Source organism: Pogona vitticeps, chromosome 4 (genome assembly GCF_051106095.1).
Source record: "Pogona vitticeps strain Pit_001003342236 chromosome 4, PviZW2.1, whole genome shotgun sequence".
NCBI lineage: Eukaryota > Metazoa > Chordata > Lepidosauria > Squamata > Agamidae > Pogona > Pogona vitticeps.
In genome coordinates this window covers 14780417-14798693 of record NC_135786.1, presented here as the reverse complement: position 1 = coordinate 14798693, position 18277 = coordinate 14780417, and the positions used below count along the sequence as shown (strand labels likewise).

Sequence of the window (18277 nt, the reverse complement as noted above, 5' to 3'; positions counted from 1 at the left end):
CAGTTCCATCCCACTTTTAGTTCACACTTATCTTTCTTAAGAGAGTCTGATGGGGTAGGAAGCAATCCTCCTCCTGTCATCAAGTTGGGAAAGTCAACAATTTTGCAAATCTATCCCTATCTTCCCATCTCCTCTGTCTGTACGCCTCTGTCTTCTTGCTTTGTCTGAGGCTCCTCCTTCCTCTCATCCCACCTCAAGAGATTTAGCTCCTCCCCTAGTTGTTTTTGCCTTCCTTCCGCCAGAAATACCTCAACTGCTTTATTATTCCCTATTCCCCCGTCATAAATTTTGATTAGCTCTCCGACAGCGCAGCCCTCGCCCATTTCTGCTTGTTTCTTTGTGGAGGATGGCACACTTCTCATCTCTCGCTCACAGGATTAATAGCCCTTATTAAGCAGCGCTGATGTGCTATACTACTTGGAAAAAAAATTAATTGAAAGCTTCTCCCACTGCCCATGATGAAAGGGACAAAGATGTATCATTTTTTATACCCCCCCTTCGCCCTTTCCCTTTAAAAGAAGGAAGGGACAAATAAGTTCACTTGATGTGTGGTTTAGCTTCCTGATCAGAAACCAAATGCCGTACTGCACCTCTATGTGATCTTAAGCAATCCTAATTAGCCTGATCACCCCACTTCAATATGGCCTTTTAGTCTCTTCCTGGCTCATGAGGCACATATGTACTTTAGAGGAAATACTTGGTTATGTTATAACATAGTTATAAACACTGCATATATTTAGTTACCGTAAATGTCAAAAATTTGGTAACTACTGGCATGCACAGGTCGACAGGTTCCCATAAGGTTTGTGAAAGTCTGGATGCAAATGTGCATCCCCATTTGTTGGATATGTATCAGTGAATCAGTGTCTGCTGACATTCACATTTTGATGACTGCCTACATTTGGCAGCAAATTAATTTTTATTTATTTATTTATTTATTGTATTTATACCCTGCCTATCTGTTTTCAGAAGTTCGTGGGACTCGTTCAGTTATCTGTGTTCACCTAATTTAAGACATCCCTGTAACAATAAATACTAGTTGCACAGTTCTGCTTGGTACAAAGGACAGCTGACGGGAGTGCCCCGCACAGAGAGAGGAAGTCCAGCTTCTGGAAGGGAAGCCGGGTTACTGTCTGTGAAGGTGGCCATGGTGAAGAGGAAGAGATGGGGAAGTGGGAAGGGAGCAGGTGCATGGCGGCGGGGCTAGTTTCCCTTCTCCCAAGGCATGGTTTTTTTAAAAAACAGTCCACACTCACTAAAAAGATCCTTAGGATGCTGTAGTTAAACTGCAGTACTGCAGTCAAGCCTCTGTTCATGACCTGATTTTGATCTCAACAGTCTTCAGGTAGCCAGTTCAGGGTTAACTCAGCCACCCATCCTTCTGAGATTGGTAAAACCCAGTCCACTGGGGAGGAAGACCAATGTATACCCTGCAAAGTTAAACTGTAAATCAACCAGAGAGTGCTTTCAGCACTATGGGGTGGTATATAAGCAGCATACAGTAAAAGTGAATCCCCAATGGCATAATATAGCACCTTCTATGCAACATTGAATTGGTGATCTTTCTGGCTATCTAGGTTTCTTTTCGGAAGTGATATCAAAGACTTTATTTGGAGATTAAAATGGCTTGATTTCACTTTGTTTTCTTCCAAATTAGCTGTCTCATGTCATGTGCCTTTGCTGCTCCCCACCACCCTCATGCGCTTCTGGAGTAGGATTTTTCACCGTAAATATAATATGGAAACCCTAACAAACGAAATATACAGTTGAAAGTGTGTTATGAATGGAGCAGGATGGATGCGTCAGGAGGAGGGGAAGAAGGGCACTCTGGTGCTGAGAAGAAGCCACATAAATATTATTCCAGATATGGAAACTAACAAGTGATGGTAATTGTTTTTGTGGCAGATTCAGTGCAGTCATGTCATTGCAACTCAAGAATAGAATCCATTTTCTGACAACATTGCAGGAGAGTTTCACAAGACTGGAAAACGATTCCAAGTTTTTAATCTGTATATTGTACCTGATCCATTTTTTTTCTAGTGCACTGTGTTTTTTTGACATGAATTGACAATTGCTTTAGGAGTCATTAACTTGATCACAACAACCTTAATTTCTGGGAAATACATGCATCCCAAAGGCGTTGGCAGGCTTGAGATCCTTTTTGTTCATAAATCAGAGCTTTGGAGGAGACTCTTGTATTTTGGAAGGAACAGAGAAATGTATTTAAACTGATTTAGAAAGTGACCACTTTTTTTTGTTACTTTTGATGTTTTACATGGCAGCTGTGTTGTACGTGCTGTACATTTGCTCAACCAAATGATGTTAGAGGAGGCTGAGTGGAAAAGCCCAGTGAGGCAGCAATAAAGTCAAAGATTAACGAATGAATTGGCAGATATTTGACAGTTGCTTATGGACCTTTGTATAGTTAAGAGGTCATCATTCATTGTTATTATGACTTGCTTTCTTGAGACTTCAGAAATGTTCCATTTCAAGTTCTTGATTACTGTAACGTGACTTGAACAGACTAATAATAACTTAAAAACAGATGTTCACTCTAGTCCCAATTACTGGGTCCCCTGCATGTGGTTCCAGGACTCATCGTCTTTTCAGTCCACATTGAGAACAGACTTTTGCAGCAAGGAGGCTGGTATATTCATGCAGGTTTCAAGGTTCAAAAGATGTTTCGAGGTTCGAAAGCTTCAGAACTGCACAAAAAGTGTACCTGATCACACCTGCCATCAAGTGACCTCTGACTGATGGCTGTTCTATGATTGAATGACCTCCAAAATGTTCTGTTGTTAAGAGCCCTCTGCAGCTTTTGGAGTCCTGAGATGGTGACTTCCTTTATAGAATCTATCCATCTCATATTTAGTCTTCATCTTTTCCTGCTGCCTTCAACTTTTCCTAGCATTATTTGATCTACAGCTCCCCAAATCTAAATCTCCCAGCTTGTGCAGCTGCTGAAATCAGATCTCCCTGTAGTCAAGGAACACCATAAAAGGCAAGTCTATGTAACTTCTCTAGTACTACTGCATATGTCTTAGGGAGCAAATATATGATCTCATTAAGGAGGCTTCTAGCTCAGTTGTTTAGGTATCTAGATGCATAGCCAGAAGTTGGGAGTTTGATTCTCCACTGCGCTTCCTGCAAGTAGAGCCAGCCTGTGTGGCTTTGGGCAGGCTGTAGAAGAAGGGACTGGTCAACCACTTCTGAGTATTCTCTAAGTGGAAAACCCTGAAAAGTGTTGCCATAAGTTAGAATTGATTTGATGGCACATGGTTATTATTTAAGGGAGCCTTCTAGTGTATCGCTGTTTCATTTCAAAGCTTCCTTAATATGCTTTCATAATTTTAAGGGGGGGAAACATTATGACATATCTAGGCCATTTTCTCTTTTCCAGTCATATGTAATGATTTCCCTCTTGATCATGAAGCTCCAAAGACTCATACCCATGCAGGCTCTTGATAAGATGTTAAACGAAGCTATCACTCTGTCTGTCTCCCCCACCCCATTACAGGGAAAGGAGAAGTAGCATTTTTGAACTACACTGTCAGTAAAGAAGATTGCTCAGAATGTAGTAAAAGCATGAGGTGTTTAAATGAAGTCAGATGAGCCCCGATTACAAAATTAGCTGTGGAGCTCAACATTTAGAGTGATGAAGCAAAAGTATTTTATGCACAGCACTTCTAAAATCTTGTACAACAGTACAGAAGAAAAAGAACTGAACAATAAAGCAAAATCTGTAAAAAAAATTCATTAAAAAGCAGAGTAAAAAGCACCATTAACAAGCATCTGGATAAATAGGTCTTTAAACAGTAGCAGAAATACTCAACATTAGAGGCTAACTGAATTTCACTGTGAAAGTGATTTTTTGCACAATAGATGTGCAATGAAATGATGCAAGCTGCATTGGGTCCGTTTAAGGAAAAAGGCGAGGTAAAAATATTTTATATAAATAAATAATAGAGAGTTCCCTTCTGCATTGCAATCAAATGATCCTCACTAAGTCATGGTTATAGTGAGCAGAGCCCCTTAAACTCATAATATGACTTCAGTTTAAATTGGATTTATTTATTTATTTATTTATTTATTTATTTTTATTTAACTTATATGCCACCCACTCTACCCAAAGGTCTCTGGGTGGCTTGCAACAATTAAAATACAATTAAAATACAATAAAAAGATGAAACAATTAAAATACAATTAAAATACTCTAAAATCTTTTCTAAGTGTCTCAGCTGCTGCTAATTAGTCTAATACACTGAACCTCATGGGCCAGAATACTTGATTGTGGGATAAAAGCTTATTATAGGGGTTGCAGGGCTAGTAATGCCATTAGCCCAGGAACACCTGGGTTCAAATCCACCCCCATGGATGGAAGCACAAAGGTGAGATCTCCTAACATACATTTCAGGCTCAGAATCTGGAGGTGGGTGAACCATGAGATAACATTGTATAGTAACAATGGCTCTTTAGTAATCTGGTAAAATATTGCCTGCCTCTTTTCACCAACACAGCTTCATTAAATGCACAGAGGCTTTTAAAGTAAACAAAGAACAGCAGAAAAAAAAAATCCAGGCATGATGTGGCACAACTCCTGAAAACATCAGCCATAAGCAGGTAATGATTACATACTGTCTTTAGGTCCTGCTTGCAAAGGAAGCCCAAGGAAGTTTGCCACCTGGGGCAAAGGCCAAGACTGATACATAGAAATAGGGTGGGTGGGTGAGCAAAGTCTGTAAGACTGGCAATTGAATCTTCCTTCAGTAGGTGCCCTTCTCTGTGCCAAAGTGCAGAAGGAGGACTTATGCAGAGGAAAAGCTTTCCGGTGCATATAACTCATGTCTTCTCACAGAGTGAAACATCCAGGGCGTTGGCAGCCTCACTTGTCTAATATAATAGGGCCAGCCTGCTTGTGAGTTTTACGGAGCTTTCCAGCTGGATGAAAGAAAAGGGTGTTTTTTTTGTTTTTTTTTTAGGAGAGCATGGAGAAACAGGAACTTCAAAACTAGAGGTTGGAAATGTAATTTGGGGAGTTTCAGTTCTCTGAATCCTCACAGCAAGCAGGTTGGTCAGAGATTTGGGGCAGATGTTGTCTCCCCCCCCCCGCCCCTCAAATAATAGCCAGATTTCTCTCCTCTGTTGCACCTTAACCAGGGCACGTCTGCTGAGAATGAGTGCGTCTTGATGGAAATTTCCACAGGGGTTGCTGCGTGAACCTTGTGCCCCCTTAAAGCCTACCCTATTTTTATTGGCCATACGCATGGGGCTGCAGTCAATTATAGGTAGAGTAAGTCAAAGAACATGTGATGATCTTTAAGATCACAAGAACCTTGTGATCACATCCAAGATCCCATCTTACTCCAGCATCTCCTGTCCTCCGGTGACTCATGAGCTACCCTTAATTGTTCTAGAGGAACTTCACGGAGGCGAAAACGGGGGGGGGGGAGTCCTTTTTCTCTGTCTCTTCTACATATCCCCCCCTTTTTTTCCTGGGCAGGCACAGAGACTTCGTGTCTTAGCACAAAGGCGCGCAACACGCGGCGCTCTCCAGGTGTTATACTACAGCTCCCATCACGCCTTGATACCGGCTGGGAGTTGCAGTCCAACCGCAACTGGCAGGCCGCCTGCCTGCATCCTGCGGCGGGTCCCCGTTTCCGCGACCTCCCTTGTTCCCTGACACCAGTGGCGGCGGCGGCACTGCCTGTGCGGTTCCCCGACCCTCTCCGCCTCCTCCGTTCGCCCTGCGGGTCCTCGCCCAGCCGCAGGAGGCAGGCGCGGGGCCTTGCCGGGGAGGAGCCGAAGCCGCGCCAGCGCCCGCCTGCCTTCTGTCGCCGCCGCCGGGCAGGAAGATGGCGAACGTGCAGCTGGAGTTCCAGGCCAGCGCCGGCGAGGCGGATCCGCAAAGCCGCCCGGTGCTCGTCGTGGGCCGGCTGCAGAATCTCCACCGCGTGCCGTGGGCTCAGTTGCGGGGCAAGCTGCAGCCGAGGGTCACCGAGGAAGTAAGGCTAAGGGCTGGGCTGAGCGGGTCCCTGTCTCCGTCGGAGGGAGGGTCCGGGCTGCTGCCGGGGAAGGAGGGGCTGCAAGCGGTTTCCCCGGTGCCCCCCCCCGAAATCGGCTGCTGCCCCCTTTTTTTGTGCCCATTGATCTCCGGCCCCTTTGTGCGCTTTGGAGCACCGCGGCTGTTTTTTCCTTTTTCTCTGCCCCCCAGGCCTAGGTTGCAACCGGGCAGGCTCAGCTGAATGGCATGATTTGCTGCTGTCCTTACAGGGCTCTGCTCCGGGTTGGGGTTTGTTCTGCATGTGTGGGCAAATAAGCCACGCACGCGTCAGGTCTCTGCACATCTGAACCCGCCCGCACCCTAGATCGCGGGGCACTTCTCTCTTGTCTGGTAACTGGGGAACGGAAATATACCCCACCCCAGGTCGATCCAGAAGGGTTCGCAGACATACCCTTGTAGGGAGTGGGTGAATGTGTGTGTGAGAGAGAGAGATTTGCAAGCGAAGTGCATTTAGGCGACAAGGAGTGTGGTGTCGTGATTCTGAGGGCTGGGGTGGGATTTTTGGAAAGGCGGCTTTATTTCCGCCCTGAGCGGTATCACCCACTTGGTGATACTGAACCAGTCACCTTCTCAATCTAATTTACCTCAGAGGGTGGTTGTCAGGACAGAAGCAAGTAGCTTCATGCGGGGAGAGAGAGTATACGTGTATAAATAAATGTGTATATAAATGAGGTAAAACAGTTCTGAGTCGAAAGCTGTGGAGACTCATCTGGGCCTGTCTACTTAGATGTAAGTGTTGCTGAATTTAAGGAACTTGGTTCTGCATGAGAGGGCAGAGGATAGTTGCTATACCACACAGGGATAAATCCCAGAGTCTAATCCATTTTTAGCTGCAACTGGAGTTAGACCTCAAGTGCTGCAGTAGTTCTGTGGGTTGGAGTTAGTGGGTGCGGAGCGACGACTGCGTCCCAGGAGAGAGACCAGCGAAGATCATGCAGAATGTATTCTGTGTTTGGTGGGGCTACCTGTTTGGCCAGCTATATGGCCTTGAACAAGGTGTATGGTCCCAGTGCAGTGTCACAAGGAGGGACTGATAAACCCTCTGGAGGTCACTGTAAGTCGGAGTTGACTTGATGGCACCGTTTCAATGTTCAGGACTCAGTGGGAGCTTCTTTAAGTCAACACTGAACATAAGTTGCATTTGATTCAGTGAATTAGTCTAGTTGAGGCTGTAGGTGAAATCTATTAGACCTTCTGGCTTGTAAAGGTGCATAGAGTCCTGTGCGTTGAGTCATGTCTATGAAACCCAAGAATTGGAAGGTTCAAAAGAATATGGTAAAGATTGGGGCCATGTAGATCACTAGGAAGGTGAGACATCTTAGTGGTGCCCACAGTGTTGCTTCGTACCTCCCCAGTTGTGCCTACTGTTGCTGGACTTCCTCCAATAATGGAAGAGCTGTTTTGAAGAATCCAGCCAATGTTGGGGGACAATGATAGTACAGCGACCTGCAAAGTACTTGTTTTAACCATTGTGAGCTTCCTTGAGCCGCCTCACTGGAAGAGAGGCAACCTAGAAACGAAGCAAACATAACGAGGTCAACATTTCTCCGGTGAGAGGGAGGTGCAGCAGCCTTCCACGATTCGGGAGATAGCCTTTCCCCATCCTTTGTCTTGTGATTATTTAACAGTGATTGAATTATCTTGGGACCCTGTTAATGGATGTTGCTTGCTCTTGCTTTGCCATTGAGCTGCAGTCCCTCTGGAATGATGAAGATGGTTTAATCTCTGTGAGAGGTGTCACGGCTTTTTTGTTGACTACCACGTGAATGTGAAGCAGAAGTGTCTTGGTGTTGTCTAGGATAAGGATTGAAAGCTCATGGCCTTCTGGATGCTTTTGGATTGCAATTCCCATCCATCTTAGGCAGCACAGGACTGATGGGAGTTACATTCCACTACTATCTGGAGACCAATTGTTACCCAACATTGGTCTACCGTATATGTGAACATAGTCAACAGATAGCTTTGAGGGGCACTCCAAGGGTGAAAGGCCCTCAGATAGAGTGGATAAAAAAAATGATTTTTAAAAAAAAAACCAAATTGATTTAAATTACAATTTAAATAAAAACAATTGATCTTTTAAATTATCAAAAAAAAATCTGAATTAAAAAATAGATTGTGATTTAAATCATGATTTAAATCAATTAAATTTAAATCAAATCCACCCTGCCCTTAAGTAAGCCGTACTTAGTTATCAGCTAGCTGATTATTTACCTGGACACTCAAGAGAGAGCCATAACCAGTTCCAGATCTTCAACAAGCAAAGCTGACATGCTTTCAAACACTTGTTTATTACATATATACTTTTTAAAAAGATAAATATAGACAGCCATTTAATTGAGGGGTAATTAGCCATGACCTGAAAAATTACTTCGTAACTTGTCAGGGAACAAGGAAGGACTTGAATTCAACAGGTCTCTTTCAAAATGCCTCAAATGGGTCTTTGAGCTTAAAAGGTCCTTTAAGTTTGCATTGCCAGAGCAAGGCTGTTAATGATGGACTTTCCTGATGTCCATCATTAACAGACAAGAAATCGGGCCTTCTCGGCGGTGGCTCCTCGCCTCTGGAACAACCTACCTCCTGAGATTCGTGTGGCCCCCTCGCTGGGTATCTTTAAAAATCAACTAAAACATGGATGTTTCGGCAGGCCTTCCCTCCAGTCTATCCCTGATGCCTTTCTTTCTCCCTTTGTTTGCTCCCAGTTTTTGAAATATCTATCTTTATGTAAAATTGTTTTATATATATTTATTGTCCTATTTTTATGCTGTTAGACGCCTAGAGTGGTCTTAACCGACCAGATAGGCGGGATATTAAATAAATAAATAAACAAACAAACAAACAAACAAACAAACAAACGTATAAGGTTGGAAGGAACTTGGTGTAACATTGAGTTTTATGTTCCCCAAAGCAGAACACATGCTTTTCATATGAAAGTTCCCTGGTTCAGTACTGGCTTGGACAATGCCCTGCTTGAAACCTGTGGGAACAGTTGGTGCTCAAAGTGGACGCTGCTGAGCTGGATAAGGCAGCTGCTGTTATGTGCCATCATCAAATCATGCCTCGCTCTATGAATACGAAAAGATCCTATGATTGACAGCTCTGTCTTGATGATTGAGGGCCATGGCTTCCTTTACTGAGTCAATTCGATTTATTTTCTTTCTTTCTTTTCTGTTGCATTCTTCTTTTCTTAATACAGTGGTGCCTCGCTTAACGAGCGCACCGTTTAACGATGAATCCGCATAGCGACCCGTTTTTTGCGGTTGATAATGCGATTGCATTGTGATGTTTAGATAGGCTAAACATCGCATTGCGATCATTTCATTATTGTCTTTTCAGTATACCTGTTCAAAGAAGTTGAGCCCTTCTAGTTGATAGTGATCCCAAGCTTGGATCCCCAGATGTTCTTGGACTGAAACTCACAGAAGCCTTCACTACTAGTGAAGGATTTCCGACAGGATTTCCGACAGTTGTAGTCCAAGAACATCTGGGGACCCAAAGTTGGGAACCACTGGTCTAAATGACCTAAACTTTGGTTTCCAGTGACACACCTTCAGACTCCTTTTGATTTCTTGATTACAGTTCCCATGTATAGCACTAAAGTATAGCAGATCTCCAACAATTTTGATCCGTCTAGCCCTATCCAGTCATTACACAACCTAGCACATTGAACATGCTTAGTGGGGAATGTTGAGTCTTGCACCTTCCAACATGGCATTCTGCACAGTTTCAGCAGCAGGGTAAAAAAAATGAAAAGGGGTCCTGTTAATGCGGAAGCTCTACATGTCATGGTTCTCACGTGTGTGTAGAGCCTATATGTGAGAAGGATCCTTTCTTTATCAGACACGGTTCGATGAAACCTTGAAGAATGTGACAACGGCAGAGAAAGGTGGGTCTGGCCGCTCCCTTCTAAGCATGTTCACAGCACCAGATTGTCTAACGACAGAATAGGATTTCTGACTTGGCCATGCTGCTTCCAGGTTTCCCGTAGAGTAACTGGGAGAATCTTCTTTACTTTCCCAGATGACTTAATGGGTATGCAAGTGGACTAACATACCCTTCTGATGTGGAAATGTGTCACATGTCCGTTTGGCTATATGTCCAATGTTTTTATTCAGGTGTGCATGGGGCAAATCATTCTATGTATTCAAGTATATACATTCAGGTGTACACCAAAAATACCTGGGGACTAACCAGTACACTGGAGCTGCCCCAGTTGTTCCCATGTTCTTGGAGTACCAAGCTAGAGGAAACAGGCAAGGAGATTATGCTGAAGCATTTCTCAATACTTGCCTTAGCCAAGTTGTTGAAGTCTTGACAGGGAAGGCCTACACCACAGACTCGGCTCATATTGTCCATGTTTTTTCCTGTTACCCCAGCACTGCTGCTACAGTAAGGCGAATACTGTCTCAATATATACAAGAGGTGCTGTGTTTTCTATAGAATGTTTTTAATCTTCTGTGTTCTATTTTTTTCGCCCTTAGATATGGCAAGCTGCCTTAAGCACCCTGAACCCAAACCCAACTGATAGCTGCCCTCTCTACTTGAACTATGCCACAGTTGCAGCATTACCTTCCCGGGTCACAAGGCACAACAGTCCATCGGCGGCCCAGTTTCTCACACGCCTCATTCGAAACTGTCTCCCAGGCGGGACCAACAGATGCATCCTTGTAAGTGAAGGTGTGGGAGGTGTTTAAAATATCCATTGACGCTTAAAGGAAACGGAAGTTGCTATGCATGTTGACTTTGGTGGGTAGGGGTCTGTCATTACCTGCTGTGACTCGGATAACATAGCACTTGTCTGACCCTGTCAATCCTGCCACTACTGCTTTTAGAAGCATCTGGTACACGTGTTCATTTGGTTCCCACACCCCTATCTTCCCTCCGCACCCTGCGCCAGTGTAATTTCTTCTCTCACCTGGAGTGTACTGGCTATCAGTGTTCATGTAGCGCCCTCTGCGTTTCAGGCAATAGATGCAGTTTTGCTTGCACCTCAGAGCCTGCCTTCATGTGCGTGGACCTGTTGCCCACTTTTGAGGTTGCAAACGAACAAAATGTGGCACTAATTACTCCAGGCCATATGCAGGTCACAAGCGTGTAATTTTGTGCATGCTTGTTTAGACGTGGGCAACATCACAGTATTTCTCTGGCCAGTGCTAAAACACCGAACTTCAACAGAGTAGCATTCTTTTGGCTGGGGAGAAGAGTGAGAGCCCCATCAGGTCAGTCTGCTTGGTGTCAGTTATTAAGAAGTGAGTGTTTTGACAGAGCTCTCCAACCACAGCTAAGTTTAATCATCACCAGAGATAGTATAGGTGGAAAATAATTGATCCTTTTCCCCCCATCTGTGGCTATCTTAAACATTTTCCATTTTTTTGTTACTTATGTTCTCCTGTGTCATCCATGAACAGAAAGGCCTCCAACTCTTTTGAAACATCTTCACAGGTTTTCCCTTAGTTTAGCCCACCTTGTATTGACTTGTTCTTCATTAGAGCCCAAACACCAGAGATGGAAAACTGTTTTGTAGAGTCTGTTCCAAAAGATTTTGCTGATTGAGGTAGTAGAACAGAGGTTCCCAATCTTGGGCAGCCCAGGTGTTCTTGGACTGCAACGCCCAGAAGCCTTTACCACTAGCTATGCTGGCTGGGGTCTCTGGGGGTTGCATTCCGAGAACACCTGGATGACTCAGCTTGGGGACCACTGTCGTAGAGGATTCCACCTACAGAAGTCAATTAAAAAAATAGTCGAATCTTGCTTTTACAGAGGTGATGAGCCAGCATTTATTTGTTTATATATTTATTTCAATGTTTAGCCCACCCTTCTAGTGGCCAGGTCACTTCTCTGGGCAGCTAACAGTTAAGAAATCAGCATAAACATAGAGTAAAATTTTCTGCTTCACCTAAGGGGCAGCAAGCTAGCTCAGAGCACATGGGATATTTTTTCCAAAGCGATGGATCTCAGCTTTTGACCTTTTAGATGGTTCGGACCTCCCATCCCAGAATCCTTTCCTTCGGACAGTTGTGGCTCAGATCTGGAAGCTGAAGTCCAGCAGTTCTGAATGTCCAAAAATTGAGAACTACTGGTCCAGAACACACTGCGCCACCATCAAGGAACAGCTGATGAGCTGCTGCTCTTAACCCGTCCACATTTCATAGCATCTGCTGGCTAAGGTGAACACCTCACTGGGTCTAATGGCTGCCCATGCTTCCCTCCAGGCTTATTCTTTCTTAAACCAGGAAGCTGCATTTTTGAGAACATCCTTGTTTTCCTCTCTCTGTTTCAGATGGTCTGTGACCGTTCAGAGGTCTTCGCCTCAGCCTGTGCCATAGCCAGGGCTTTCCCACTGTTTACACGGCGGTCTAGCGCATCTAGACGCACAGAGAAGAAAACGGTAATCGTGGAGTTTTTCCTGGTTGGACAGAGCAATGGACCAGTGGAGGTGGACATGCTTAAAGTAAGCTACTGTTTTCTCTTGGTCAATTGTTGTGAGATGTTTTTGATTGAAAAAGCATGGAATTGGATATGAATGTCTCTTCCTTTGAGTTAATTTTAACAGCTTTTCTAACCACAAGACTGACCTTTCTTTATCTCTTATACAGTGGCAAACACATCTCTCTCCTTTTTTATATATTTTATTTAGTGTCTGGAAAGTGCTACAGAAGGAGTAAGGTTGGCTGCTCGTATTGTAGACACCCCGTGCAATGAAATGAACACCGACAGCTTCCTGGAGGTTGGTGATACTTTTTGACAGGGTATTTTGTAGAGAGTCAATTGGTCTGTTGAGTTTGGAAATCACTACCCAGGTTTTACTTTCGGGCATCCTGTATTTTGTCAAGAGTGCTCAGAAAGTTGGTTTAGGTCTTGTTGGTCATTAAATCCTGCACTGTTGCCCCATTCAAGGCAGAAGTTTTTTAATGAATTTCATTAATTATAAGGAATAAACCAAAAAGGCTGTATTTTTTTTCCTTTCATTATCTAGCCAGATATGTGTACATGACAGAGGATGGCCATGTGATTAGTCCCAAATTAGTAACTGACCCAACTCCGGGAGGCAGTGGAAGATAGGAGGGCCTGGCGTGCTCTGGTCCATGGGGTCATGAAGAGTCGGACATGACTAAACAACTAAATGAACGAACGAGTAACTGAGCAGCTTGGAAGGAGTTTTCTTGTAGACAAGAGAAAGTTCTTGTCACCCTATTCAGGCATTCTGTCTGATATTGGGTATCATAGAATCATAGAAAAATGAAGTTGGAAGGGGTGTACAAGGCCATCAGGTCAAACCCCTTGTTCAGTGCAGGAATACAATCAAAGCATATCTGCCAGGTGATTATCTAAGTTTTTCTTGATAATCCAGTGTTAGAGCACTCACCAACTCCTGAGGTACCTGGTTCCACTGTTATACTGCTCTAACATTTAGGAAGTTTTCCCTGATATTCAACCGAAATCTGGCTTCCTTTAACTTGAGCCCATTGTTGCATGTCCTGCAACAATGGATAGAAGACTAAAAGGATAGTGGGATGGGGGTGTACATGTAAGACTGATTTTTGCATCCCCTTTTCCTCAAATGTCACTCAGAATTCGGCACGAGGAAGCAACATCCTAAAATGAACACTGTGAAGCTGTTCAGCTCAAATTGCTTCCAGTACTTGCATGGTTATTGCAAGGACTGTTAACTGCCTTCCTTAAGCTCAACACACAGTCTGTGCTTCCAATGCTCATGTTCCTCATGCGATGGTCTCAGCAACTTCGGAATGAGGAGGGTAAATGTGGCTGCATCACCCACCCATGTCAAGGGCCTTACCCAGATTCAAGCCGTAATACCTGTGACTTAACAAACATCAAGAGGTTGTTTTTGTATTAACTGGTTCACTGAAGAATCTCTTTGGAATCCTTTTGCAGTGGATTTTGAAACATAGCTTAATATGTGAACAGTGAGCACATTGTACCTTTCCCCAAAATCCTCTAGACAGCAAGCCTTTATTAGCTGGGGCTTGAAGGAATCATAGACTAAAAAAGTGATTGTTTTCACGCTGTGAACAGAGTTCATCTGTGCCACTGTCCAAATCTCACAGGCCACATCAGTTTGTTGTTGTGGTGTGCCATCAGGTTCTCCCCAACTTACGACAACTCTTGTTAATGACCACTCTCCAAAATGTCCTGTCCTCTGTCACCCTGCTTGTAGACTCAAGCCTGTGGCTTCTTTTAGGGAGTCGATCCATCTCACCTTTGATTTCTTGTCCTACTGCCTTCTCTCTTTCCCAGCATTATTGTCTTTCCCAAAGAAGCTTGCCTTCTCATGATGTGCCTAGAGTAGGACAGCCTCAGTTTCAACATTTTTGTCTCCAGAGGTAGTTCAGGCTTGACTTGACCAGTTACAAGAAATGAGAGTAAGTCCAGTGTGGGCCAGCCTACAAGAGTTGCCCATTCCCCCCCCCCCTAAAAAGTGCATAGTTACCCAGGGATAATGGCAGGGTTAGTTTTAAAGGTGAGAAAACTCTGCAGAGGCCTTTTTGGCAATGAAGCTGTAATAATGAGAGCAACAAAAGCAATAATTATACAGAAATAACAAATAAGGGCAACTTACCATGATTTAAAATTTGATAAAAGCTTAAATAATGAAAAGTGTTTTTTTCCGTACCCAACTGACATCAAAGCAAAACCTAATCGGGGTTTCCTATCATTCATAAATGGAGGCGTGTGTATGAAAAAGCCCTCTCTCCTGGTTGCTGTCTCCTTCACGTTGGATAAGGAAAGAACTGAGAGAAGAACTTTTAAGCATGAGCTCAGTATCCAGGCAGGCTGATGGTGCAACAAGATGGCTCTACTGCCTGATTACTGAATGTTCTCATGGGTTCTAGGCTTGGGTTGTAGCTTTTGCATTTTAATTGAGATACAAATGTCTTGTCCTTTGACACTGGTGTCTCCCTGCCATCTTTTTTTTTCTTGAAGGAAATAAAAAAAGTTGGAAAAGATTTGGGAATCGTTCCGACCATTTTTCGAAATGCAGAGCTGAAGGAGAAGGGATTTGGAGGTGCGTCAAGCCAAAATGATTTTCTTGTGTTTGTGAAAAGATTGCTGATCCATTCCAATTTTAATCCGACCCTTTTCTCGAGGCCTTGAGCCCAATGGTCTCCAATAACACTGAGGCTTCCTGGGCATATTTTCCAACCATGGCTGCTTGGATTGCTATCAAATGGGGCTGCTGATACTCTACAGAACAATTGCTGGGCAGTGTAAGAAAATGCCTTTGGAAATCTAGAAGCAGACTAGCGTACTCTCTAATTTTTAGCCCTGCTAGGCGGGTCTCTGCCTTTCTCTCTCACGATTCTGCTCCCCCCCCGGGTGCTGGGTTCTGTCGCAAGTAGAACCTAATGCAATCACTGTGTGGAGGAGGAAGACAGCTGCGCGGAGGGAAGTGGAGTCGTGTGCATGCACGCCCAGCTTAGTGGGAACCTTGAAGCAGACCCTAAGGGATCCTCTGATCATGTAGAGGGTCTTTGCAGAACACTCGGAGGCATGGCTGTGTACCTCCATTTGCAACTCAGAAATGGTGTATTTCCAAAAAATTGAAGCTCCAAATTATTTGGAAAGTAGTATTGCGGGAAATTCTTGGTTAACTTTGGAGAAGACATAGAACTTCTTGGTAGAGAAGGTGCTTTGTATGGAGAGAGTCTAAGGTTGAAGTCTTGCTGTCTCCAGATAGGATGGAGAAAAGCATGTTTCTAGAACCTTGGAGAGGCCCTGCCAGTCTGTAGATCAGAAATATGGGGAATTTATGGCCTTCCAGATGTTTTCGACCTATAGGTCTCATCAACCCAACCATCATAGATAGTGGTAAGGGAAAGGAGTAGCCTTGCTCCTGGTTGAGCAGGATATTAAAAAAATATAAACTAACAAATAAATAAATAAATAGAGAGTTACAGGCCCTAGTCACACAGATGTAGTCCGTTGTGAGTTAAAGCAACCGGTAGCCCAGCATGTTGTAAGGAAGCTTTCTGATGTTGGCAGACCAGTGCAAAAGCATATATAGGAAAAGAGAAGGGCTGCAATGATGAATTATTCAGGAGATCACAGTGCACACTGGGCCATCCTGCTATAGGAAAAGTGTAGGTTTTAATGTGAGGACAGCCACATAGAGATGGTGGCATGCCTTTCCTCGAGTTATATTCCGTCTCTGAGCATTGTCATTACAGTGGTGCCTCGCTTAGCGACGTTAATCCGTTCCAGGAAAAACATTGCTAAGCGATTTAATCACTAAGTGATTTTTAAAAGCCCATAGAAACGCATTAAAATGTGTTTAATGCGTTCCTATGGGCTTAAAAACTGGCCTTATGCGAAGATCCTCCATAGGGGTGGCCATTTTCGGTGCCTCTAAAGCAAGGCAAAACAGCGGGCGGCCATTTTGTTTTTACGGCGGCCATTTTGGAACCGCCGAACAGCTGTGCAAAAAGGGTCGCTTTGCCATGATCGCTTCCCCGTGATCATCGCAAAGCAATTTTTTCCCATAGGGGCCATCGCTAAGCGTTTGCTCTGGTGATGGCCCAAACCCCATCGCTAAGTGATTTCATCGCTCAACGGAGCGATCGCTAAGCGAGGCACTACTGTATTTATTTTATTTATTTATTAGATTTCTATTATGACAGATCTCCTGCAGCTCGGCTTCATTCCCATGGTCACAGTAGGGTCTTGAGCCATTCTGTGCTTGGGAAAGTTGCATTTTTAGATTATAACATAGTCGTGTTTTTTTGGGGGGGCTCTGGGAACCACAGGCAAAGAAGTCTTGTCCAGATTCTGTCCATGTCCAACAAAAAGCTGCCCATCAACCAAAGGGGAGAGCCAGGATTATTTGTGAGTACAGATTATAGCTGGCTATCAATGTTAGTCACATTCTGTAACACTCCTGGTTCTCAAAGAGATGTACATGGACCTCAGCCACACTATTTAGGGGCTCAGCCTGGCGAGGCAGGCTTATTCTATGGTGAGTGAGGAATATCCTGTTCACCTCCCTAACTCACCATTCTAGTAACATTTTTTTTAAAAGCTGGGTGTGCACCAGCACTTGAGAAGGGGATCCAGGACATTCAGTCTTGGTTCTCATCGACAGATGTGGGTACTTTGGTGATCCCGTTGTTAACATGAGTGACCTAGTCTAAGAGATAGGACAAAGCACAAAAATTTGGGAGCAGTGGTAGCCAGTGGACCTAAATGAAACCCCTGTGTAGAAGCAGGGTATACACCAGAATCTGAGATGTTGCAAACATGTCTTATTTGGGAGCATTGCTGATGCATCCATTAGCAATGGGCTGTTGCTGGTACACCATCCTGCATTAAATGGATTGCATCGAAAAAGGTGACTCTTAAGTACTTGACTGGCTATCTGGTAGTCAAAATGTCTTCATCATTGTGGACAGACCTGAGAAATTTAACTGTCTTCACACCATGCATGGTCAAAACTTTGGAATTTGCTGCATAGGAAGTGATTGCTACAGGACGTATTGTAGTGAAGCTGCCAGCTTGGATGGCCTTAAATGCAAATGAGAAAGCTGCCAACAACTGCAAACCATAATGGTTATATATTGCCTCAAGAATTAGAGGCAGCAGGGCCTCTCCATACCAGCTCCTGCTCTTCTGACAATAGGAGAGGGAGCTGTTGTGCTCGTATCCCTTTCTGCAGGGGTTCTTCGTTAAGCCTCTTAATTTGCCACTGTGAGAACAGAAAGCTGGACTAGGCAGCCCTTTGATCTGATCCATCATGGCCTTCTTTCCTTGTGATCTGCCTGTGAAAAAGACTCACCATGATCATAGAGTTTGGGAGCCCATGTTTTCTACAAATTTTAGACACAGCTACGAAATCACGTGAGAGTTCCCAGGCAGGTTTGATCTTTTTCCCCCAACTTCCTTGACCAAATGAAGTTCTCAATCCTTCCCCCTCCTCTCTTTGCAGGTATCTATGGTGTTGGCAAAGCAGCCGTGCATCCACCTGCCCTAGCTGTGCTCAGTCATGCCCCAGAAGGTGCCACACAGACCATTGCCTGGGTTGGGAAGGGCATTGTCTATGATACTGGAGGGCTCAGCATCAAAGGAAAGGTGTGTATCTCTAGGACTGGACTCTGGAGGACCTGGCAGGGCACTTGATTATCCCGAACTCAGACTCTTCAAAAATGCACACACTCAAAGAAATACAAACAAAGGCACACACACAGACAGGTATGTACACTGAAA

At 44.2% G+C, this 18277-nt stretch overlaps 1 protein-coding gene across 1 annotated transcript in view; it reads left to right on the top strand.

The window, feature by feature from the left end:
- Positions 1–5772: 5772 nt before the first annotated feature.
- NPEPL1 (aminopeptidase like 1) overlaps positions 5773–18277 on the top strand; it is a 30076-nt gene continuing 17571 nt past the window's right edge. The window contains exons 1-6 of the mRNA XM_072996811.2: positions 5773–6002; positions 10540–10725; positions 12339–12509; positions 12696–12785; positions 15005–15086; positions 18000–18142. Of these exons, the coding sequence (XP_072852912.2) occupies positions 5853–6002; positions 10540–10725; positions 12339–12509; positions 12696–12785; positions 15005–15086; positions 18000–18142 (822 nt within the window). The 5' untranslated portion in view covers positions 5773–5852. The remainder of the gene's footprint in view (positions 6003–10539; positions 10726–12338; positions 12510–12695; positions 12786–15004; positions 15087–17999; positions 18143–18277) is intronic.